The sequence below is a fragment of the Entelurus aequoreus genome, linkage group LG21 (assembly GCF_033978785.1).
Source record: "Entelurus aequoreus isolate RoL-2023_Sb linkage group LG21, RoL_Eaeq_v1.1, whole genome shotgun sequence".
Taxonomy (NCBI): domain Eukaryota; kingdom Metazoa; phylum Chordata; class Actinopteri; order Syngnathiformes; family Syngnathidae; genus Entelurus; species Entelurus aequoreus.
The window spans coordinates 8,062,321-8,089,342 of record NC_084751.1 but is presented as its reverse complement, the minus strand read 5'-3'; the positions used below and the strand labels follow the sequence as shown (position 1 = coordinate 8,089,342).

General features: G+C 31.2%; 2 protein-coding genes across 11 annotated transcripts in view; one reads left to right on the top strand and one right to left on the bottom strand.

Moving 5' to 3' along the window:
* Nucleotides 1-3,139, bottom strand: part of LOC133638279 (SUN domain-containing protein 2-like) — a 29,446-nt gene extending 26,307 nt beyond the window's left edge. For 4 of the 7 annotated variants that reach the window (XM_062030721.1, XM_062030723.1, XM_062030722.1 and 1 more), the window contains exon 1: nt 2,270-2,422. In XM_062030721.1, coding sequence (XP_061886705.1) covers nt 2,270-2,316 — 47 coding nt within the window. In that variant the 5' untranslated portion in view covers nt 2,317-2,422. The other 3 variants (XM_062030726.1, XM_062030724.1, XM_062030728.1) reach the window with 3 other exon arrangements.
* Nucleotides 3,140-3,638: 499 nt separating this feature from the next.
* heatr1 (HEAT repeat containing 1) overlaps nt 3,639-27,022 on the top strand; it is an 85,368-nt gene continuing 61,984 nt past the window's right edge. For all 4 annotated transcript variants that reach the window (XM_062030717.1, XM_062030719.1, XM_062030720.1 and 1 more), the window contains exons 1-6: nt 3,639-3,766; nt 8,066-8,210; nt 8,281-8,497; nt 8,572-8,713; nt 25,999-26,100; nt 26,184-26,324. In XM_062030717.1, coding sequence (XP_061886701.1) covers nt 8,069-8,210; nt 8,281-8,497; nt 8,572-8,713; nt 25,999-26,100; nt 26,184-26,324 — 744 coding nt within the window. In that variant the 5' untranslated portion in view covers nt 3,639-3,766; nt 8,066-8,068. The remainder of the gene's footprint in view (nt 3,767-8,065; nt 8,211-8,280; nt 8,498-8,571; nt 8,714-25,998; nt 26,101-26,183; nt 26,325-27,022) is intronic.

The window sequence follows — 27,022 nt, the reverse complement described above, 5'->3', positions numbered from 1 at the left end:
ACATGTTGCATAGATGATCTTTTACAGATCATCTTCAAGTCGCTTTCTGACAGCCTCTTCAGGATGCGCCGTTTTGTGGGCGGTCTTATTTACGTGGCTCACCTTCGACAGCGTCTTCTCCCCGTCATCTTTGTTGTAGCGGTGTAGCGTGCAGGGACGGGAGTGGAAGAAGTGTCAAAAGATGGCGCTAACTGTTTTAATGACATTCAGACTTGACTTCAATCAATAATGGAGCAGCATCTCCTCATCCGTGGCTCACTAGTGCAACAACAACGCCCGAAATGTGTCCCGTGGAAAACCGTCCCACCGGAACTCTCTCAGTGTTTCCCACACATTCATTTATTTGTGGCGGCCCGCCACGAAAGAATTACGTCCGCCACAAATAAAAAACTTTTTTTTTTTTTTTTGACCTGTCCAGCTTCTCTGGCAAATCATATAGTAGATGTAGATGCCCATATAGGCTGTTCAGATTTACTTTACAAAAGAGAAGTGTAGGATACTTCTCTTGTTGCCTTATTTGTATTTGACCACTGCTGTTTTCTGTTTATTTGTTACTGACTGTGGCAGGACACCTCTGCCTCTGTTTCACTTTATGTTGCTGGTAAATAATATGGTTGTAGTAGTAGGCTAAAGTTAAATTATTTAGTATGCACTAGTTAAAGGGGCAGAGCTTTAAGAGACATTTTAGCTTTTATATTTTATAAGATATATTTTTTGTAAGAACCACAATTAATAAATATATTTCAGTGAATAACTTATTGTTCAAATCTGTATATAAATATGTACATAAAGTGTTGTAATTATATTGTAAAATGGATGGATGGATCGACGTTTAAAACAAAACTGTTCTTATTAATTAGTAAGTATACATTTTTTGAGCCTTTTTAGAGAAAATCATATTGTAGTAAATAATGCAAATGTCATGGTGACCACGCCCATAACCACGCCCCCACCGCCACAGGTATCTTGGCAGTTTATGGGAAACACTGCTCTCTAATAACTAAAGTTCTGTGGGTGAATAATTTAAACTCACTACAGTTTTAGCGCTTCCATAGCGAGTCTACTGACAGTTATAAGTTACAACTTTATATTAGAAATGGCAACAGCGGAGGATGAATGTCCCATAACAAGAAGATAGAGAAAAAGAAGAAGCTCATCGACAACGGCACAGACTACAGAGGCGTGCAAATGTTCAGGACTTATGCAGATCCCAAATACACATCAGCAGATATCAGAAGGTAAGAAAAGTTGCTTTTGCATATTATTGCAAAACAAAACGCCCGATAAAATGTCTGCTAATAGCTGCCATTTAGCGGTCCTTACACACACACACTCACACTCTAACACTCGTATGTTGAAGAGTACGTCCGACTACTGTAGCCGTAACGCGCCGACAATCCATCAAGTGGTGTGGCTTCATAGCTTTTTGAGCACCGTGGGTCATTTTTTTATATTCTCAATGGAACATTTAAAGTTTTGGTGTTGTTTACCGGCGTCATATTGCAGTCTACGCGTATCTCTTATGTGTGACTGCCATGTACCGGTCACACTTATTTGTTAGAATAATTATGTATAAGTTATCACACAACTCTTATGCTTAAAGGCCGTTGCTATAGTTATTATCAATTGTGCTGAAGTTGTACTTTTCTATCTGTGCAAAGACAACTTGTGGTCTTGCTTTGCGAGTTTTCTCTTGTCAGCAGTTTGGTTCCAGACCCCGCCTGCTGACATGACAGCCAAGGACGGACATCGAGTACCTCGGCGCGGACAGGACAGAGACAGGGCGAGATCACGAGTGTCAGCACATTTCCATTCTGAAAAATCATGTATTGTGTCTACAGCCTCAGTGATGTTAACTAGGGACCTCCCGAATAAATAGAGGAGCACGTGGGACTGTACCTTAGAGCGTAGGGGGAAACTGTAACTGAGTGTACAGCCCAATACGTCTCTCCTCATGAGTAAAATTCAACTCTGTCTCTGCTTGATTCCTTCTTCTTGTCTTGTGTAATAGATAGTTTGGTGTTTGAACCTGACGTTATTACACCATGTACCAAATAAAATAGCTTCCAGGTCGGTAAACACAACCAAAAGTATTCCGTACATCAGGTACACTGTCGAGTTTTGAGAAAATGAAAGTATTTTAAGTGCGCCTTATAGTCCGAAGATTACGGTCGATACTTTTACAGGAGGACAAGAAAACACACAAGTTCTGTAGAAGTCACTAGCTACAGCTGCACTAAAAGCACGATAAAAAGGTGGGCATACACACAGGTCAGTCCAGCCCCAGCTCTGCAGATCCTCCTCACCGACACTCATTCCAAGTAGGAAAGGCACACGCAATCCATACCAGACCCAACTTTCAGTTGGTGCCACAGGCCAGTGAGCAGCTTAAACCCCGCCCCTCCACACAGGTGAAAGTACAGGTAACTTGAACACTAAGCCGGTGCGGACCAACATGTTTGACAACTGACGAGCATAAGGAGGAAGTAGGGGAGGAGACTTACCACAGTGTGGGCTGTCCCTGTTCTGTTGTGTTGCTAAAAGCCACTCAGCCTCTCCTCCTGTGAACCTGGATTAGCCAGCAGTCCGCACTTTGAGCCAATTAAAGGCTTTTTAGGCCGAAGCACTGCTCGAGTTCGCCTGTTGAGGGCGCCAAGACAAAGTACATTTCACATTCAGGCAAAACATTTTATGCTTAAACTTGCTCTAATACTGACCCAGATGTTAACTACATTCAAATTTGACATTTGGAAACATGTTTTGCACATTTAAAGAGGCAGTGTCAACTTTTAACCAATCACAGCGGAGTTTAGTAAGATGGGCGTCCGCATAGACCAATCACACTCCGAGGTGGGCGGAGTCCCGCGAAGTCCAAACGTGTTGTTAATTTAGCAGCTAGCATTAGCTTCGAGATGACTCACTCAATTCAAAATGCTACCTGTTTAAATATAATCACTGACTGCAGCTATGTAGCGACCTAGCAACACCAAAGAGCGCCACCTACCGCGTTTGTTTTGTTTAATAAGAGATAATCTCCTTAAAGTCGTCGATGAACCAACATTTAAATACGGCGCCGGGCTCGGGTTTCACATTCTTCTTCGTTAATTAGTAAAGTGGAACTGTTTTTATAGCGTTAAAGTTAAGCTACCCGCCCCCATGCGGTTGGCATGATAACTACACTAAAATAAAAATAAAATAAAGTAAATTTCTGATTATTATTATTAATAATGTATTATTTTTAATTTGTATTATTATTATTATTTATTTATTTAATTGATGTATTTGAAAATACTATTTTGTTTTTCTGCTGTTTCTTTCTTTTTTGGGGGGGAGGTGGGTGTGGTGGTATGGTTGGGATATAACCCAAAAAATATATTTTGACATTTAGGGCAGACAACAGATATATGATGTATGTGAATATGATATAATGGATAGGAATGTTTGATGTTGGATGTCAATAAAAATAAAAATAAAATAATAATAATAATAAAAAATAAAGTAAAAGTGTTTTAACTTTTATAACTGTTAGTTGTGACTGTACTATCTCTTGATATGCATTTTTTTCCCGTAGTGTTTATTCATCTTTCCCTTTCTCATCATGTGAAAAAGATGGTTTTTCGCTCAAAGACGAAGGCGGATGTGAGCGACCGAGAACCATCTCTGCTTGTGCGAAGAAGACGTGACCCGGAAGTGATCATTGTCCGGCCGGCACCAGGTCATCACATCCACGGGTCTCGCACATGTTTTGAAGAAAACAAGTTAACAGGTTTGGCTGCAACTTCTTATCATATAAATGACGTCCTAATATGGTGGAACTTTGTTAAATACCCAGCATTGTTTGTCGTAGCTTGATGCGTGCGTTATTCGGTAAACTAGCCACATGCTAAAAAGCTAATAAAGCTATGTGGTCTAACTTCACACAATCTCCTATATTTGATACTCGAGTCGTTTTTATTTCACATTTAGACACTCCTCGGTCAAACTTTAGACTTCCTCGCAAACTACAAACCATTTGACTAACTATGTTTTGTAAGGACTTTTTTCCAAATGTGCGAATTAGCAGCTGTAAAACTTTTACTGTTTTTTTTTTACTCATAACACAATTTTCCATAGATTTGTGTGTTCAATAAACGTGAATGCAATCAGTCGAAAGACAAGTATATTACTTGTTTATTCATCTATTGAGACATAATTATTCCACTGTAGTGTGGTCCCGATACCAATATTTTGGTATTTTTGGTACTTTTCGATACTCTTCTAAATAAAGGGGACCACAAAAATGGCATTATTGGCTTTATTTAAACAACAAATCTTAGGTTACATTTTAACATATGTTTGTGTAACCTATTTTTATGGACTTGCCTCTTTGTGATGTAAAGTTCCTGTTATAAGCCTTGAGCTCTTATTTTGAAGGCGCTAAGAGCAGAAGACATGTGCTGTATAACAGCTTATAACAGGAACTTAACATCACAAAGAGGCAAGTCTATACAAATAGGTTACATTTGTTATTGCAATTTAGTCCTTAAATAAAGTAGTGAACATACTAGACAACTTGTCTTTTAGTAGTAAGTATTATTTATTCATTCTGGTTTATTGAAACGACAGGAGCTAGTAAAGTTACAGACATTATGTGTCATGTTTAAGGCTAACAGTAAAACATTACCAGCTAATTTACAAAAAAGGTTTGTCATCACTTCTGAGAATGAAGAGCATAGAAGAAAAGGTCATTTCAAACATAAGTATTCAAGGACAACTTTAAAACAAATTATAATGAAAACAAATGTGTATATCAGTGGTGGGGGTTATGGAATTCTCTTTACAATGAGATAAAAGACTGTAAATATATATATATATAGACAGAAGAATAAGATCAAATTGACAGCCATAAGTGTTTACATTTTGCTTTATATTTATTATTTTACTTATTTTTTGCCCGGTTTTGTATTTGTTTTGTATCATCCCGTGAGGTGTATATTACTTTTTTTTGTTTGGTTATTACTTCATGAAGTTTTGCACTTGTTGTGTTTTTTTTGTGTGTTTTTTGTTTGTTTTCATTATATTTGGATGTAATTTAGGGATGTCCGATAATGGCTTTTTGCCGATATCCAATATTCCGAAATTGTCCAACTCTTTAATTACCGATACCGATATCAACCGATACCGATATCAACCGATATATATAGTCGGAATTAACACATTATTATGCCTAATTTGGACAACCAGGTATGGTGAAGATAAGGTACTTTTAAAAAAAATTATAAAATAAGATAAATAAATTAAAAACATTTTCTTGAATAAAAAAGAAAGTAAAACAATATAAAAACAGTTACATAGAAACTAGTAATGAATGAAAATTTGTAAAATTAACTGTTAAAGGTTAGTACTATTAGTGGAGCAGCAGCACGTACAATCATGTGTGCTTACGGACTGTATCCCTTGCAGACTGTATTGATATATATTGATATATAATGTAGGAAGCAGAATATTGATAACAGAAAGAAACAACCCTTTTGTGTGAATGAGTGTGAATGGGGGAGGGAGGTTTTTTGGGTTGGTGCACTAATTGTAAGTGTATCTTGTGTTTTTTATGTGGATTTAATAAAAAAACAAAAACAAATCGATACTGATAATAAAAATACCGATAATTTCCGATATTACATTTTAACGCATTTATCGGCCGATAATATCGGCAGACCGATATTATCGGACATCTCTAATGTAATTGTTAATTTATATGATATCCATTAAGTAAGACTATGTATTATCTTGAAGGGGGCAGGAAAATATAAGATTTTTCTTCTTCCTGCTCCTTCTCAGGCATTGCTGTGTAAATGTATAATTGAAAAATTGAGGTATAATTGTCTATCGATTAAAGATGCACATCAATGAAGGAGATAAATAAAAAATGAATGAATGAAACAAAGGCTCCTAATTAGTATGCAGTAACATACTGTTAATATCTAGTTTTTGTCTATTTCAACATGTTCTATCCACACTTCTGTTCAAATGTAATAATCACTTATTCTTTTCTTCTTTCATACTTTACATTAGTTTTGGATAGGGATGTCCGATAATGGCTTTTTGCCGATATCCGCTATGCCGATATTGTCCAACTCTTTAATTACCGATACCGATATCAACCGATATATACAGTCGTGGAATCAACACATTATTATGCCTAATTTGGACAACCAGGTATGGTGAAGATAAGGTACTTTTTTTAAAAATGTATAAAATAAAATAAGATAAATGAATTAAAAACATTTTCTTGAATAAAAAAGAAAGTACAACAATATAAAAACAGTTACATAGAAACTAGTAATGAATGAAAATTAGTAAAATTAACTGTTAAAGGTTAGTACTATTAGTGGACCAGCAGCAGGCACAATCATGTGTGCTTACGGACTGTATCCCTTGCAGACTGTATTGATATATATTGATATATAATGTAGGAAGCAGAATATTAATAACAGAAAGAAACAACCCTTTTGTGTGAATGAGTGAGGGGAGGGAGGTTTTTTGGGTTGGTGCACTAATTGTAAGTGTATCTTGTGTTTTTTATGTGGATTTAATAAAAATAAAAAATAAAAAAACAACAAAAAAAACAATACTGATAATAAAAAAAACGATACCGATATTTTCCGATATTATATTTTAACGCATTTATCGGCCGATAATATCGGCAAACTGATATTATCGGACATCTCTAGTTTTGGATGATACCACACATTTAGGTATTGATGCGATACCAAGTAGTTACAGGATCATACATTGGTCATATTCAAAGTCCTCATGTGTCCAGGGACGTATTTACTGACTTTATAAACATAATATGAATAAAAAGATTTTGTGATGCAAGAAAATATCGATATAATCATAGTAGTATCGCATAGATACACTCCTGTACTCTGTATCGTTACAGTGGATGTTAGGTGTAGATCCACCAATGGCGTTTGTTTACATTGTGGCACCAGTGTTTCCCACACATTCATTTATTTGTGGTGGCCCGCCACCAAAGAATTACGTCCGCCACAAATAGATTTTTTAAAATGTTTTTATTTATTTTTTGTCCTGTCAAGCTTCTCAGGCAAATCATATAGTTGATGTAGATGCCCATATCGGCTGTTCACATTTACTTTACAAAAGAGAAGTGTAGGATACTTCTCTTGTTGCCTTATTTGTATTTGACCACTACTGTTTTCTGTTTATTTGTTACTGACTGTGGCAGGACACCTCTGCCTCTGTTTCACTTTATGTTGCTGGTAAATAATATGGTTGTAGTAGTAGGCTAAAGTTAAATGATTTAGTATGCACTAATTAAAAGGGCAGAGCTTTAAAAGACATTTTAGCTTTTATATTTTATAAGATATATTTTTTGTAAGAACCACAATTAATAAATATATTTCAGTGAATAACTTATTGTTCAAATCTGTATATAAATATGTACATAAAGTGTTGTAATTATATTGTAAAATGGATGGATGGATGGACGTTTAAAAGAAAACTGTTATTAATTAGTAAGTATACATTTTTTGAGCCTTTTTAGAGAAAATCATATCATTGTAGTAAATTATGCAAATTACTCGATGATGTCATGGTGGCCACGCCCCCACCGCCACAGGTATCTTGGCAGTTTATGGGAAACACTGGACACCGGTGAGCTACGGTGTGTAGTGAAGCATGTTTAGCTATTCCTCGTCCTACTTGTAAGAAGTATCATTTAGTGATTTAGAAGTAGCGAAAACACTGTGGATGGACGTTAGCCGTTAGCTAGCCAGCCATGTCTTAAAGCACCTCTTCTTGAGGGTGTTTCAGTGTTATAACTTCACCTTTATCGTCAGTTTTTAGGCCAAAATGCGTCCGTTCTCCCTTTTCTGTCTACACACTGTGTCTGCTTGTAAGTACTCTGTGTGTGCGCTGCCGAACATGCTCCTCTGCTCGTAAAACCAGCAGCGTCACGACGTGACGACGACGGAGGCGGCATAGTACCGAATATGATTCATTAGTATCGCGGTACTATACCAATACCGGTAACCCGTACAACTGTATTGCACTGATTTTGCAGATCATGACGTCGTTAGCCCACCAGCTGAAGCGGCTGGCGCTGCCTCAGAGTGACCCCGACTTGCTGACACGAACGGAGGTCGCGTCGCTCCTCTTTGACCCCAAAGAAGCGGCCACTATCGACAGGAGCACCTTTTACGCTCTCGGTGAGTCTGACCGAGACCCCGCCATTGTCGTGTTCCACATTTGCAACTTCTTCTTCTCGCTCCTCTGCAGGCTGCACGGGGCTGGAGGAACTTCTGGGGATGGAACCGGCCTTCTCGGAGTTCCAGGATTCTTTGTTCAGCCGGGCCTCGGTAACGCTGGAACGGAGCGTCCAGTCCAAGGAGGTCAACCAGAAACTGGACGCTGACGTCGCTCTGTTCCTCACCCGCCTGTCCCCGTACTTCCTCCTCAAACCAGCGCACAAGTGCATCGAATGGCTGGTCCACCGGTACGCTGCCGATCAGCCATGCTCATAATGCGGCCGATTTCCCTCAAATGTATTGTTTATTTGTGTGCACGCAGCTTCCACGTCCACCTGTACAACCCCGACAGCCTGCTGGCTTGCGTGCTGCCGTACCACCACACCAACACCTTCGTCAGAGTGCTGCAGCTCCTCAAAATCAAGGACGCCACAAACCGCTGGAACTGGTTACATCCTCTCCAGGTGACACGTCTCCAAATGTCCTTTTTCCAGGTCCCATACCGATTAGTAGTAGTCAAGGAGGCCGATAAGCCATATTTTAGTCCACACGTGTCAAACTCACTTCATTCTATTTGGCCCTCAAAAGCCTGGAAATAATATTTGTAAATAAAGTACTGTACCTTTTTTTTTTTACGAAATATATTACTTTTCTATTTTGGGGGAAAATAAATATATGTACTCCATGTACTCGCAAATGATGTTAACTTAAATATTGTCTAATTATGCAAAAATATATGATCAAACATTCAAACCATTCTTTAAATAGAAATACATACTAATACTAATGATTTCAAAGCAAGTTATGCATCAAATTGTGCAATGTAAAAGCAGCAATAGATTTCATGGTCAAATTGTGAAATTTACTGTGGTTTTTACAGCATTTTTCTCTAAATTAAAAAAAAAGTTTCTTTTTTTTTTTACTGTAATAAACTGTGGTGTCATTTTGGCATTTACAGTAATACACTGAAAAATCTACACTTGTTGTTGAGCAGTGCCCAAATTTTACTGTAAAATGTCTTCTTTTTTTATTTACAATAAAAAACAAATGTAAATTTTACAGTAAAATTCTGGCAACTGAGCTGCCTTTTTTTTTAACCATAAAAACAGCAGTATTCTTTTTACATTTACAGTAATATACACTACATTTTGAGGTGAAATTATTGCAACTTACTATATTTTTTATACATTTTAGTTTAAAAAAAAATCTACTAATAAAAAACAATCCTTTTTTTTACTGTAATAAACTGTGGTGTCGTTTTGGCATTTACAGTAATACACTGAAAAATCTACACCTGTTGTTGAAAACACAAACAGGCAGCTCAAGTGGCAAAATTTTACTGTAAAATTGCATATTTTTTAAAATTTACAATAAAAAACAAATGTAAAATTTACAGTAAAATTCTGGCAACTGAGCTGCATTTTTTTTAACCATAAAAACAGCAGTACTTTTTTTACATTTACAGTAATATACACTACATTTTGAGGTGAAATTATTGCAACTTACTATATTTTTTATACATTTTAGTTTAAAAAAAATCTACTAATAAAATGCATTAAAAAAAAAACAATACTTTTTTTTACTGTAATAAACTGTGGTGTCGTTTTGGCATTTACAGTAATACACTGAAAAATCTACACTTGTTGTTGAGCAGCTCAAGTGCCCAAATTTTACTGTAAAATTTCTTCTTTTTTTTATTTACAATAAAAAACAAATGTAAATTTTACAGTAAAATTCTGGCAACTGAGCTACCTTTTTTTTTTTTTCATAAAAACAGCAGTATTCTTTTTTTTTACAGTAATATACACTACATTTTGAGGTAAAATTATTGCAACTTACTATATTTTTTATACATTTTAGTTTAAAAAAAAATCTACTAATAAAAAACAATACTTTTTTTTACTGTAATAAACTGTGGTGTCGTTTTGGCATTTACAGTAATACACTGAAAAATCTACACTTGTTGTTGAGCAGCTCAAGTGCCCAAATTTTACTGTAAAATTTCTTCTTTTTTTTATTTACAATAAAAAACAAATGTAAATTTTACAGTAAAATTCTGGCAACTGAGCTACCTTTTTTTTTTTCCATAAAAACAGCAGTATTCTTTTTTTTTACAGTAATATACACTACATTTTGAGGTGAAATTATTGCAACTTACTTTATTTTTTATACATTTTAGTTTAAAAAAAAATCTACTAATAAAATGCATATAAAAAAAAACAATACTTTTTTTTTTACTGTAATAAACTGTGGTGCCGTTTTGGCATTTACAGTAATACACTGAAAAATCTACAGTTGTTGTTGAAAACACAAACAGGCAGCTCAAGTGCGGAAAATTGTTTTTATTTACAATAAAAAGCAAATGTAAAATTTACAGTAAAATTCTGGCAACTTAGCTGCCTTTTTGTTTTACCATAAAAACAGCAGTGTTCTTTTTACATTTACAGTAATATACACTACATTTTGAGGTGAAATTATTGCAACTTACTTTATTTTTTATACATTTTAGTTTTTAAAAAATCTACTAATAAAATGCATTAAAAAAAACAATACTTTTTTTTACTGTAATAAACTGTGGTGTCGTTTTGGCATTTACAGTAATACACTGAAAAATCTACAGTTGTTGTTGAAAACACAAACAGGCAGCTCAAGTAGCAAATTTTTACTGTAAAATTGCATATTTTTTTAAAATTTACAATAAAAACAAATGTACACTTTACAGTAAAATTATGGCAACTGAACTGCCTTTTTTAACCATAAAAACAGCAGTACTCTTTTTACATTTACAGTAATATACACTACATTTTGAGGTGAAATTATTGCAACTTACTATATTTTTTATACATCTTAGTTGAAAAAAAATCTACTAATAAAATGCACTTAAAAAAAACAGTACTTTTTTTTACTGTAATAAACTGTGGTGTCGTTTTGGCATTTACAGTAATACACTGAAAAATCTACACTTGTTGTTGAGCAGCTCAAGTGCCCAAATTGTACTGTAAAATTTCACCTTTTTTTTATTTACAATAAAAAACAAATGTACATTTTACAGTAAAATTCTGGCAACTGAGCTACCTTTTTTTTTCCATAAAAACAGCAGTATTCTTTTTTTTACAGTAATAAACACTACATTTTGAGGTGAAATTATTGCAACTTACTTTATTTTTTATACATTTTAGTTTAAAAAAAAATCTACTAATAAAATGCATATAAAAAAACAATACTTTTTTTTTACTGTAATAAACTGTGGTGCCGTTTTGGCATTTACAGTAATACACTGAAAAATCTACAGTTGTTGTTGAAAACACAAACAGGCAGCTCAAGTGCGGAAAATTGTTTTTATTTACAATAAAAAGCAAATGTAAGTTTTACAGTAAAATTCTGGCAACTGAGATGATTTTTTTTAACCATAAAAACAGCAGTACTCTTTTTACATTTACAGTAATATACACTACATTTTGAGGTGAAATTATTGCAACTTACTATATTTTTTATACATCTTAGTTTTTAAAAAATCTACTAATAAAATGCACTTAAAAAAAACAGTACTTTTTTTACTGTAATAAACTGTGGTGTCGTTTTGGCATTTACAGTAATACACTGAAAAATCTACACCTGTTGTTGAAAACACAGGCAGCTCAAGTGCCAAAATTTTACTGTAAAATTGCATTTTAATTTTTTTTACAGTAAAAAAACAAATGTAAAATTTACAGTAAAATTCTGGCAACTGAGCTGCATTTTTTTAACCATAAAAACAGCAGTACTCTTTTTACATTTACAGTAATATACACTACATTTTGAGGTGAAATTATTGCAACTTACTTTATTTTTTATACATTTTAGTTTAAAAAAAAATCTACTGATAAAATGCATATAAAAAAACAATACTTTTTTTTACTGTAATAAACTGTGGTGTCGTTTTGGCATTTACAGTAATAAACTGAAAAATCTACACCTGTTGTTGAAAACACAAACAGGCAGCTCAAATGGCAAAATTTTACTGTAAAATTGCATATTTTTTAAAATTTACAATAAAAAACAAATGTACATTTTACAGTAAAATTCTGGCAACTGAACTGCCTTTTTTTAACCATAAAAACAGCAGTACTCTTTTTACATTTACAGTAATATACACTACATTTTGAGGTGAAATTATTGCAACTTACTATATTTTTTATACATTTTAGTTGAAAAAAAATCTACTAATAAAATGCATTAAAAAAAACAATACTTTTTTTTACTGTAATAAACTGTGGTGTCGTTTTTGGCATTTACAGTAATAAACTGAAAAATCTACACCTGTTGTTGAAAACACAAACAGGCAGCTCAAGTGCCAAAATTTTACTGTAAAATTGCATTTTAATTTTTTTTACAGTAAAAAAACAAATGTAAAATTTACAGTAAAATTCTGGCAACTGAACTGCCTTTTTTTAACCATAAAAACAGCAGTACTCTTTTTACATTTACAGTAACATACACTACATTTTGAGGTGAAATTATTGCAACTTACTATATTTTTTTTATATATTTTAGTTTAAAAAAAATCTACTAATAAAATGCATTAAAAAAAACAATACTTTTTTTTACTGTAATAAACTGTGGTGTCGTTTTGGCATTAACAGTAATACACTGAAAAATCTACACCTGTTGTTGAAAACACAAACAGGCAGCTCAAGTGCTGAAAATTGTTTTTATTTACAATAAAAAGCAAATGTAAATTTTACAGTAAAATTCTGGCAACTGGGCTGCTTTTTTTTTACCATAAAAACAGCAGTACTCTTTTTACATTTACAGTAATATACACTACATTTTGAGGTGACATTATTGCAACTTACTATATTTTTTATACATCTTAGTTTTTAAAAAATCTACTAATAAAATGCATTAAAAAAAACAATACTTTTTTTTACTGTAATAAACTGTGGTGTCGTTTTGGCATTTACAGTAAAACACTGAAAAATCTACAGTTGTTGTTGAAAACACAAACAGGCAGCTCAAGTGCCAAAATTTTACTGTAAAATTGCATTTTAATTTTTTTTACAGTAAAAAAACAAATGTAAAATTTACAATAAAATTCTGGCAACTGAGCTACCTTTTTTTCCCATAAAAACAGCAGTATTCTTTTTTTTACAGTAATATACACTACATTTTGAGGTGAAATTATTGCAACTTACTTTATTTTTTATACATTTTAGTTTAAAAAAAAATCTACTAATAAAATGCATATAAAAAAAAAACTATACTTTTTTTTTTACTGTAATAAACTGTGGTGTCGTTTTGGCATTTACAGTAATGCACTGAAAAATCTACACCTGTTGTTGAAAACACAAACAGGCAGCTCAAGTGCGTAAAATTGTTTTTATTTACAATAAAAAGCAAATGTAAGTTTTACAGTAAAATTCTGGCAACTGAGCTGATTTTTTTTAACCATAAAAACAGCAGTACTCTTTTTACATTTACGGTAATATACACTACATTTTGAGGTGAGATTATTGCAATTTACTATATTTTTTATACATCTTAGTTGAAAAAAAATCTACTAATAAAATGCACTTAAAAAAAACAGTACTTTTTTTTACTGTAATAAACTGTGGTGCCGTTTTTGGCATTTACAGTAATACACTGAAAAATCTACACCTGTTGTTGAAAACACAAACAGGCAGCTCAAGTGCCAAAATTTTACTGTAAAATTGTATTTTAATTTTTTTTACAGTAAAAAAACAACTGTAAAATTTACAGTAAAATTCTGGCAACTGAGCTGCATTTTTTTAAACCATAAAAACAGCAGTACTCTTTTTACATTTACAGTAACATACACTACATTTTGAGGTGAAATTATTGCAACTTACTATATTTTTTATACATTTTAGTTTTAAAAAAATCTACTAATAAAATGCATATAAAAAAACAATACTTTTTTTTACTGTAAAAAACTGTGGTGTCGTTTTGGCATTTACAGTAATAAACTGAAAAATCTACACCTGTTGTTAAACACAAACAGGGAGCTCAAGTGCCAAAATTTTACTGTAAAATTGCATTTTAATTTTTTTTACAGTAAAAAAACAAATGTAAAATTTACAGTAAAATTCTGGCAACTGAGCTGCATTTTTTTAAACCATAAAAACAGCAGTACTCTTTTTACATTTACAGTAACATACACTACATTTTGAGGTGAAATTATTGCAACTTACTATATTTTTTATACATCTTAGTTTTAAAAAAATCTACTAATAAAATGCATTAAAAAAAACAATACTTTTTTTTACTGTAATAAACTGTGGTGTCGTTTTGGCATTTACAGTAAAACACTGAAAAATCTACAGTTGTTGTTGAAAACACAAACAGGCAGCTCAAGTGCCAAAATTTTACTGTAAAATTGCATTTTAATTTTTTTTACAGTAAAAAAACAAATGTAAAATTTACAATAAAATTCTGGCAACTGAGCTACCTTTTTTTCCCATAAAAACAGCAGTATTCTTTTTTTTACAGTAATATACACTACATTTTGAGGTGAAATTATTGCAACTTACTTTATTTTTTATACATTTTAGTTTAAAAAAAAATCTACTAATAAAATGCATATAAAAAAAAACAATACTTTTTTTTTTACTGTAATAAACTGTGGTGTCATTTTGGCATTTACAGTAATGCACTGAAAAATCTACACATGTTGTTGAAAACACAAACAGGCAGCTCAAGTGCGTAAAATTGTTTTTATTTACAATAAAAAGCAAATGTAAGTTTTACAGTAAAATTCTGGCAACTGAGCTGATTTTTTTTAACCATAAAAACAGCAGTACTCTTTTTACATTTACGGTAATATACACTACATTTTGAGGTGAGATTATTGCAATTTACTATATTTTTTATACATCTTAGTTGAAAAAAAATCTACTAATAAAATGCACTTAAAAAAAACAGTACTTTTTTTTACTGTAATAAACTGTGGTGCCGTTTTTGGCATTTACAGTAATACACTGAAAAATCTACACCTGTTGTTGAAAACACAAACAGGCAGCTCAAGTGCCAAAATTTTACTGTAAAATTGTATTTTAATTTTTTTTACAGTAAAAAAACAACTAACATTTACAGTAAAATTCTGGCAACTGAGCTGCATTTTTTTAAACCATAAAAACAGCAGTACTCTTTTTACATTTACAGTAACATACACTACATTTTGAGGTGAAATTATTGCAACTTACTATATTTTTTATACATTTTAGTTTTAAAAAAATCTACTAATAAAATGCATATAAAAAAACAATACTTTTTTTTTACTGTAAAAAACTGTGGTGTCGTTTTGGCATTTACAGTAATAAACTGAAAAATCTACACCTGTTGTTAAACACAAACAGGGAGCTCAAGTGCCAAAATTTTACTGTAAAATTGCATTTTAATTTTTTTTACAGTAAAAAAACAAATGTAAAATTTACAGTAAAATTCTGGCAACTGAGCTGCCTTTTTTTTAAACCAAAAAAACAGCAGTACTCTTTTTACATTTACAGTAATATACACTACATTTTGAGGTGAAATTATTGCAACTTACTATATTTTTTATACATTTTAGTTTTTAAAAAATCTACTAATAAAATGCATATAAAAAAACAATACTTTTTTTTACTGTAAAAAACTGTGGTGCCGTTTTGGCATTTACAGTAATACACTGAAAAATCTACACCTGTTGTTGAAAACACAAACATGCAGCTCAAGTGCCAAAATTTTACTGTAAAATTGTATTTTAATTTTTTTTACAGTAAAAAAACAACTGTAAAATTTACAGTAAAATTCTGGCAACTGAGCTGCATTTTTTTAAACCATAAAAACAGCAGTACTCTTTTTACATTTACAGTAACATACACTACATTTTGAGGTGAAATTATTGCAACTTACTATATTTTTTATACATTTTAGTTTAAAAAGAATATACTAATAAAATGCATATAAAAAAACAATACTTTTTTTTACTGTAAAAAACTGTGGTGTCGTTTTGGCATTTACAGTAATAAACTGAAAAATCTACACCTGTTGTTAAACACAAACAGGGAGCTCAAGTGCCAAAATTTTACTGTAAAATTGCATTTTAATTTTTTTTACAGTAAAAAAACAAATGTAAAATTTACAGTAAAATTCTGGCAACTGAGCTGCCTTTTTTTTAAACCAAAAAAACAGCAGTACTCTTTTTACATTTACAGTAATATACACTACATTTTGAGGTGAAATTATTGCAACTTACTATATTTTTTATACATTTTAGTTTTTAAAAAATCTACTAATAAAATGCATATAAAAAAACAATACTTTTTTTTACTGTAAAAAACTGTGGTGCCGTTTTGGCATTTACAGTAATACACTGAAAAATCTACAGTTGTTGTTGAAAACACAAACAGGCAGCTCAAGTGCGGAAAATTGTTTTTATTTACAATAAAAAGCAAATGTAAGTTTTACAGTAAAATTCTGGCAACTGAGCTGATTTTTTTTAACCATAAAAACAGCAGTACTCTTTTTACATTTACAGTAATATACACTACATTTTGAGGTGAAATTTTTGCAACTTACTATATTTTTTATACATCTTAGTTTTTAAAAAATCTACTAATAAAATGCACTTAAAAAAAAACGTACTTTTTTTTACTGTAATAAACTGTGGTGTCGTTTTGGCATTTACAGTAATACACTGAAAAATCTACAGTTGTTGTTGAAAACACAAACAGGGAGCTCAAGTGCCAAAAATTTTACTGTAAAATTGCATTTTAATTTTTTTTACAGTAAAAAAAAAAAAGGGAAAATTTACAGTAAAATTCTGGCAACTGAGCTGATTTTTTTTAACCATAAAAACAGCAGTACTATTTTTACATTTACAGTAATATACACTACATTTTGAGGTGAAATTATTGCAACTTACTATATTTTTTTATACATTTTAGTTTAAAAAAAATCTACTAATAAAATGTATTAAACAAAACAATACTTTTTTTTACTGTAATAAACTGTGGTGTCGTTTTGGCATTAACAGTAATACACTGAAAAATCTACACCTGTTGTTGAAAACACAAACAGGCAGCTCAAGTGCTGAAAATTGTTTTTATTTACAATAAAAAGCAAATGTAAATTTTACAGTAAAATTATGGCAACTGGGCTGCTTTTTTTTTACCATAAAAACAGCAGTACTCTTTTTACATTTACAGTAATATACACTACATTTTGAGGTGAAATTATTGCAACTTACTATATTTTTTATACATCTTAGTTTTTTAAAAATCTACTAATAAAATGCATTAAAAAAAACAATACTTTTTTTTACTGTAATAAACTGTGGTGTCGTTTTGGCATTTACAGTAAAACACTGAAAAATCTACAGTTGTTGTTGAAAACACAAACAGGCAGCTCAAGTGCCAAAATTTGACTGTAAAATTGCATTTTAATTTTTTTTACAGTAAAAAAACAAATGTAAAATTTACAATAAAATTCTGGCAACTGAGCTACCTTTTTTTCCCATAAAAACAGCAGTATTCTTTTTTTTACAGTAATATACACTACATTTTGAGGTGAAATTATTGCAACTTACTTTATTTTTTATACATTTTAGTTGAAAAAAAAATCTACTAATAAAATGCATATAAAAAAAACAATACTTTTTTTTTACTGTAATAAACTGTGGTGTCGTTTTGGCATTTACAGTAATGCACTGAAAAATCTACACCTGTTGTTGAAAACACAAACAGGCAGCTCAAGTGCGTAAAATTGTTTTTATTTACAATAAAAAGCAAATGTAAGTTTTACAGTAAAATTCTGGCAACTGAGCTGATTTTTTTTAACCATAAAAACAGCAGTACTCTTTTTACATTTACGGTAATATACACTACATTTTGAGGTGAGATTATTGCAATTTACTATATTTTTTATACATCTTAGTTGAAAAAAAATCTACTAATAAAATGCACTTAAAAAAAACAGTACTTTTTTTTACTGTAATAAACTGTGGTGCCGTTTTTGGCATTTACAGTAATACACTGAAAAATCTACACCTGTTGTTGAAAACACAAACAGGCAGCTCAAGTGCCAAAATTTTACTGTAAAATTGTATTTTAATTTTTTTTACAGTAAAAAAACAACTGTAAAATTTACAGTAAAATTCTGGCAACTGAGCTGCATTTTTTTAAACCATAAAAACAGCAGTACTCTTTTTACATTTACAGTAACATACACTACATTTTGAGGTGAAATTATTGCAACTTACTATATTTTTTATACATTTTAGTTTAAAAAAAATCTACTAATAAAATGCATATAAAAAAACAATACTTTTTTTTACTGTAAAAAACTGTGGTGTCGTTTTGGCATTTACAGTAATAAACTGAAAAATCTACACCTGTTGTTAAACACAAACAGGGAGCTCAAGTGCCAAAATTTTACTGTAAAATTGCATTTTAATTTTTTTTACAGTAAAAAAACAAATGTAAAATTTACAGTAAAATTCTGGCAACTGAGCTGCCTTTTTTTTAAACCAAAAAAACAGCAGTACTCTTTTTACATTTACAGTAATATACACTACATTTTGAGGTGAAATTATTGCAACTTACTATATTTTTTATACATCTTAGTTTTTAAAAAATCTACTAATAAAATGCATTAAAAAAAACAATACTTTTTTTTACTGTAATAAACTGTGGTGTCGTTTTGGCATTTACAGTAAAACACTGAAAAATCTACAGTTGTTGTTGAAAACACAAACAGGCAGCTCAAGTGCCAAAATTTTACTGTAAAATTGCATTTTAATTTTTTTTACAGTAAAAAAACAAATGTAAAATTTACAATAAAATTCTGGCAACTGAGCTACCTTTTTTTCCCATAAAAACAGCAGTATTCTTTTTTTTACAGTAATATACACTACATTTTGAGGTGAAATTATTGCAACTTACTTTATTTTTTATACATTTTAGTTTAAAAAAAAATCTACTAATAAAATGCATATAAAAAAAACCAATACTTTTTTTTTTACTGTAATAAACTGTGGTGTCGTTTTGGCATTTACAGTAATGCACTGAAAAATCTACACCTGTTGTTGAAAACACAAACAGGCAGCTCAAGTGCGTAAAATTGTTTTTATTTACAATAAAAAGCAAATGTAAGTTTTACAGTAAAATTCTGGCAACTGAGCTGATTTTTTTTAACCATAAAAACAGCAGTACTCTTTTTACATTTACGGTAATATACACTACATTTTGAGGTGAGATTATTGCAATTTACTATATTTTTTATACATCTTAGTTGAAAAAAAATCTACTAATAAAATGCACTTAAAAAAAACAGTACTTTTTTTTACTGTAATAAACTGTGGTGCCGTTTTTGGCATTTACAGTAATACACTGAAAAATCTACACCTGTTGTTGAAAACACAAACAGGCAGCTCAAGTGCCAAAATTTTACTGTAAAATTGTATTTTAATTTTTTTTACAGTAAAAAAACAACTGTAACATTTACAGTAAAATTCTGGCAACTGAGCTGCATTTTTTTAAACCATAAAAACAGCAGTACTCTTTTTACATTTACAGTAACATACACTACATTTTGAGGTGAAATTATTGCAACTTACTATATTTTTTATACATTTTAGTTTAAAAAAAATCTACTAATAAAATGCATATAAAAAAACAATACTTTTTTTTTACTGTAAAAAACTGTGGTGTCGTTTTGGCATTTACAGTAATAAACTGAAAAATCTACACCTGTTGTTAAACACAAATAGGGAGCTCAAGTGCCAAAATTTTACTGTAAAATTGCATTTTAATTTTTTTTACAGTAAAAAAACAAATGTAAAATTTACAGTAAAATTCTGGCAACTGAGCTGCCTTTTTTTTAAACCAAAAAAACAGCAGTACTCTTTTTACATTTACAGTAATATACACTACATTTTGAGGTGAAATTATTGCAACTTACTATATTTTTTATACATTTTAGTTTTTAAAAAATCTACTAATAAAATGCATATAAAAAAACAATACTTTTTTTTACTGTAAAAAACTGTGGTGCCGTTTTGGCATTTACAGTAATACACTGAAAAATCTACACTTGTTGTTGAAAACACAAACAGGCAGCTCAAGTGCCAAAATTTTACTGTAAAATTGTATTTTAATTTTTTTTACAGTAAAAAAACAACTGTAAAATTTACAGTAAAATTCTGGCAACTGAGCTGCATTTTTTTAAACCATAAAAACAGCAGTACTCTTTTTACATTTACAGTAACATACACTACATTTTGAGGTGAAATTATTGCAACTTACTATATTTTTTATACATTTTAGTTTAAAAAGAATATACTAATAAAATGCATATAAAAAAACAATACTTTTTTTTACTGTAAAAAAACTGTGGTGTCGTTTTGGCATTTACAGTAATAAACTGAAAAATCTACACCTGTTGTTAAACACAAACAGGGAGCTCAAGTGCCAAAATTTTACTGTAAAATTGCATTTTAATTTTTTTTACAGTAAAAAAACAAATGTAAAATTTACAGTAAAATTCTGGCAACTGAGCTGCCTTTTTTTTAAACCAAAAAAACAGCAGTACTCTTTTTACATTTACAGTAATATACACTACATTTTGAGGTGAAATTATTGCAACTTACTATATTTTTTATACATTTTAGTTTTAAAAAAATCTACTAATAAAATGCATATAAAAAAACAATACTTTTTTTTACTGTAAAAAACTGTGGTGCCGTTTTGGCATTTACAGTAATACACTGAAAATCTACAGTTGTTGTTGAAAACACAAACAGGCAGCTCAAGTGCGGAAAATTGTTTTTATTTACAATAAAAAGCAAATGTAAGTTTTACAGTAAAATTCTGGCAACTGAGCTGATTTTTTTTAACCATAAAAACAGCAGTACTCTTTTTACATTTACAGTAATATACACTACATTTTGAGGTGAAATTTTTGCAACTTACTATATTTTTTATACATCTTAGTTTTTAAAAAATCTACTAATAAAATGCACTTAAAAAAAAACGTACTTTTTTTTACTGTAATAAACTGTGGTGTCGTTTTGGCATTTACAGTAATACACTGAAAAATCTACACCTGTTGTTGAAAACACAAACAGGGAGCTCAAGTGCCAAAATTTTACTGTAAAATTGCATTTTAATTTTTTTTACAGTAAAAAAAAAAAAGGGAAAATTTACAGTAAAATTCTGGCAACTGAGCTGATTTTTTTTAACCATAAAAACAGCAGTACTATTTTTACATTTACAGTAATATACACTACATTTTGAGGTGAAATTATTGCAACTTACTATATTTTTTTATACATTTTAGTTTAAAAAAAATCTACTAATAAAATGTATTAAACAAAACAATACTTTTTTTTACTGTAATAAACTGTGGTGTCGTTTTGGCATTTACAGTAATACACTGAAAAATCTACACCTGTTGTTGAAAACACAAACAGGCAGCTTAAGTGCCAAAATTTTACTGTAAAATTGCATTTTAATTTTTTTTACAGTAAAAAAACAAATGTAAAATTTACAGTAAAATTCTGGCAACTGAAATGCGTTTTTTTAACCATAAAAACAGCAGTACTCTTTTTACATTTACAGTAATATACACTACATTTTGAGGTGAAATTATTGCAACTTACTATATTTTTTATACATTTTAGTTTTAAAAAAATCTACTATTAAAATGCATTAAAAAAAAACAATACTTTTTTTTACTGTAATAAACTGTGGTGTCGTTTTTGGCATTTACAGTAATACACTGAAAAATCTACACCTGTTGTTGAAAACACAAACAGGGAGCTCAAGTGCCAAAATTTTACTGTAAAATTGTATTTAAATTTTTTTACAATAAAAAAACAAATGTAAAATTTACAGTAAAATTCTGGCAACTGAGCTGCATTATTTTTAACCATAAAAACAGCAGTACTCTTTTTACATTTACAGTAATATACACTACATTTTGAGGTGAAATTATTGCAACTTACTATATTTTTTATACATTTTAGTTTAAAAAAAATCTACTAATAAAATGCATTAAAAAAAACCAATACTTTTTTTTACTGTAATAAACTGTGGTGTCGTTTTTGGCATTTACAGTAATACACTGAAAAATCTACACCTGTTGTTGAAAACACAAACAGGCAGCTCAAGTGCCAAAATTTTACTGTAAAATTGTATTTACATTTTTTTACAGTAAAAAAACAAATGTAAATTTTACAGTAAAATTCTGGCAACTGAGCTGCATTATTTTTAACCATAAAAACAGCAGTACTCGTTTTACATTTACATTAATATACACTACATTTTGAGGTAAAATTATTGCAACTTACTATATTTTTTATACATTTTAGTTTAAAAAAAATCTACTAATAAAATGCATTAAAAAAACAATACTTTTTTTTACTGTAATAAACTGTGGTGTCGTTTTGGCATTTACAGTAATACACTGAAAAATCTACACCTGTTGTTGAAAACACAAACAGGCAGCTCAAGTGGCAAAATGTTACTGTAAAATTGCATATTTTTTAAAATTTACAATAAAAAACAAATGTACATTTTAAAGTAAAATTCTGGCAACTGAACTACCTTTTTTTAACCATAAAAACAGCAGTACTCTTTTTACATTTACAGTAACATACACTACATTTTGAGGTGAAATTATTGAAACTTACTATATTTTTTATACATTTTAGTTTAAAAAAAATCTACTAATAAAATGCATACAAAAATGGTGTTATAATAGTATTGACTGTTAGAAGCGGCCCTCTGGGGCCAAACATAACTGCCATGTGGCCCTCAGTGAAAACCACTTTGACACCTCTGTTTTAGTCATTATTAATTTGCAGTAAAAGTTACATAAACATGAACATTATATGTCAGTAAACATCTGGACAAGGCTTTAAATTGTTTTTGAACATTATTTTTTCGAAAAGGTGGGACCACTTGTGACATAATGTTTGATGTGTTTAATTTATCATCAAAAACACTTTTCTTGCAACAAAGTAAACAAAAACAGAATGCTGGACGACAGCAAAGACTTACAGCGTGTGGAGCGCTGACAGCGTCCACAAAGTACATCCGTGCATGACATGACAATCAACAATGTCCCCGCAAAGAAGGATAGCGTACGCACAACTTAAATAGTCTTGATTGCTAACACAAAGCAGGTCAGGCAATAGCACTCAAAGGAAGGCGGGAAGCTGCTACAGGAAAACAAACAACAAAACAGGAAGGAAGGGTCACCAAAATAACAGCGCAAGACGGGAACTAAAGCACTACACACAGGAAACAACAACAAACTCAAAATAAGGCACGACAACCTGGTGGAGTTTCATTTTTGAACCTTTTCTGCTGGTGGTGTGCCTCCGTGTTTTCTTTATTAAAAAAATGTGCTTTGGTTCAAAAAAGTTTGAAAAACACTGGGCTAACCCATGTGGTTCCTGTGGATGTGAACACAATTACTGTATAGCAGGGGTCACCAACCTTTTTGAAAGCAAGAGCTACTTCTTGGGTAGTGATTAATGCGAAGGGCTACCAGTTTGATACACACTTCAATAAATTGCCAGAAATAGCCAATTTGCTCAATTTACCTTTAACTCTATGTTATTATTAATAATTAATGATATTTACACTTAATTGAACGGTTTAAAAGAGGAGAAAACACGAAAAAAAATGACAATTAAATTTTGAAACATAGTTTATCTTCAATTTCGACTCTTTAAAATTCAACCGAAAAAAAGAAGAGAAAAACTTAAAAAAAGAAATTATGGAACATCATTAGTAATTTTTCCTGATTAAAATTAATTTTAGAATTTTGATGACATGTTTTAAATAGGTTAAAATCCAATCTACACTTTGTTAGAATATATAACAAATTGGACCAAGCTATATTTCTAACAAAGACAGATCATTATTTCTTCTAGATTTTCCAGAACAAATATTTTAAAATAAATTCAAAAGACTTTGAAATGAGATTTAAATTTGATTGTACAGATTTTCTAGATTTGCCAGAATATTTTTTTTGAATTTTAATCATAATAAGTTTGAAGAAATATTTCACAAATATTTTTTGTCGAAAAAATAAGCTAAAATGAAGAATTAAATTAAAATGTATCTATTATTCTTTACAATAAAAAAGAAAAAGAAATACTTGAACATTGATTTAAATTGTCAGGAAAGAAAAGGAAGGAATTTAAAAGGTAAAAAGGTATATGTGTTTAAAAATCCTAAAATCATTTTTAAGGTTGTATTTTTTCTCTAAAATTGTCTTTCTGAAAGTTATAAGAAGCAAAGTAAAACAAATTCATGAATTTATTTAAACAAGTGAAGACCAAGTCTTTAAAATATTTTCTTGGATTTTCAAATTCTATTTGAGTTTTGTCTCTCTTAGAATTAAAAATGTCGGGCAAAGCGAGACCAGCTTGCTAGTAAATAAATACAATTTAAAAAATAGATGCAGCTCACTGGTAAGTGCTGCTATTTGAGCTATTTTTAGAACAGGCCGGCGGGCTACTCATCTGGGGCCGTACTTATCAAGCTTCTTAGAGTGTCATTTTACACTTAAGTCCTGAGAATTTGTGAAATTTAGTCCTACTCTCAAACTTAAGAATAAAAGCTTTTTATCAACGTTCTTAAGTCTAAGAATCACTCCTACTCTCCACGATATTTAAGAGACCTTCAAGTGGTTAGGAGTTGCCAGCAGGGGATGGCACTGAGGCGAGAGAGACGTGCGCGAACGTTCGGGTAACGGAACAATGTTTTTTTTTTTTTGATGACGAGCAGCTGATCAAACGGTATCGTTTAGACAGAGCGGATATTATTTTTGTCACAGATTTAATACTTTTTGATTCCTTGTTGATTTCTGCATGTGTCTGCAGTGGGCTAGTATATATAGAGCCACCCACACCAGTTTCAAATTAGTTGCCTAATTAATGAATTGGAAAGAAAATGTTATGACAGTAGCGTATGTGTGTGGCCGTGAGGTGAGTGACGTCAGTGAGTGTGTGGGCGAGAGAAGAGAGGGAGCGGTAGCGTGAGTGCCGGCGGGGACTAGTTTGTTTTGTATTATTTTGTAGTTTATTGTCAAAATATACACTCCCATTGTCCACTTCAATATTTCCAAGATATTTCTTTATTCTTAGACAACGGATTCCCTTCCGTGATTGGTCATTTCTATGGACACAGAAATGACGTCACCTAAAATTGCGTTTACGGCACGTAGTAATGTCGTAATTCAGCTCTGAGTGTGACACTTAAGATTCAGTCCTACACTTCGCTGAAAGTGTGAGTAAGACGCTTGATAACTAACTTTTAAGTGCAGCTTTCAGCGAATAATTTATTTACTCTTAAGTCAACTCTTAGCAGACTTCTTAGGAGTAATTCTAAGAAGCTTGATAAGTACGGCCCCTGGTCCTTACGGGCTACCTGGTGCCCGTGGGCACCGCGTTGGTGACCCCTGCTGTAGTGACTAAATAACATAGTGACTAAAACACACACAGTCATTCATTTAGGTGAATGTATTTATGTGTTGATCCTTTTTCAATTATTTTATCACCTTAATGGTGCTTTTTTGTGCACATTTTTGCTGAAAAAGCAGGAGCTTATTTTCAGTCTTTTTCATTAAGTTCAAATCACACGCCTGATATACACAACATGAGTCAAAATGCCAAATATCGGTGCCGATAAGCGTTAAATCCTTTCTCGAATGTCCTCCCGCTCCTGAAGATTTACGAGTCTCCCTTTGTGTTGTTTAGAAACCAGGTGTGAAGCTGGCCAAAGGCACACTGATCACCCACTGCTACTCGGACCTGAGCTTCATGGACTTCATCTGCACCATGGTCACCGCCTCCATTAAGGTGAGCCCGGCCTCACAGCCAATGGGATTCAGAGAGGACATTGGTCACGTGATTCTGTCGTCACACCTTTTTGGTCTTCAAAGGCTTACACGGGACATTCCAAAAGCTTCGCCCAGCTCCGAGTGGTCTTCTCCTTCTACGCCTCCACCATCGTCGCCGCTCTGGACGCCGTTGACAAAGTGTCCGACGCCATTGTTTCCAAATTGTTGCCATACGTGCAGAAGGTACCTGATTTTTTTTTGTTTGATTATTATGTTTATTTTTATGGTTGTCTGTAATAACCTATTAAGCTGCTGGTGGCAAACTTGCATAATTGGCCAGGATGCAAGTATTTTTTTAATCTTTTAAACTCTAAAGCAGGGGTCACCAACCTTTTTGAAAGCAAGAGCTACTTCTTGGGTAGTGATTAATGCGAAGGGCTACCAGTTTGATACACACTTCAATAAATTGCCAGAAATAGCCAATTTGCTCAATTTACCTTTAACTCTATGTTATTATTAATAATGAATGATATTTACACTTAATTGAACGGTTTAAAAGAGAAGAAAACACGAAAAAAATGACAATTAAATTTTGAAACATAGTTTATCTTCAATTTCGACTCTTTAAAATTCAAAATTCAACCGAAAAAAAGAAGGGAAAAACTAGCTAATTCGAACCTTTTTGAAAAAATTAAAAAAATAATTTATGGAACATTATTAGTAATTTTTCCTGATTAAGATTAATTTTAGAATTTGGATGACATGTTTTAAATAGGTTAAAATCCAATCTGCACTTTGTTAGAATATATAACAAATTGGACCAAGCTATATTTCTAACAAAGACAAATCATTATTTCTTCCAGAACAAAATTTTTTTTTTAAATTCAAAAGACCTTGAAATAAGATTTAAATTTGATTCTACAGATTTTCTAGATTTGCCA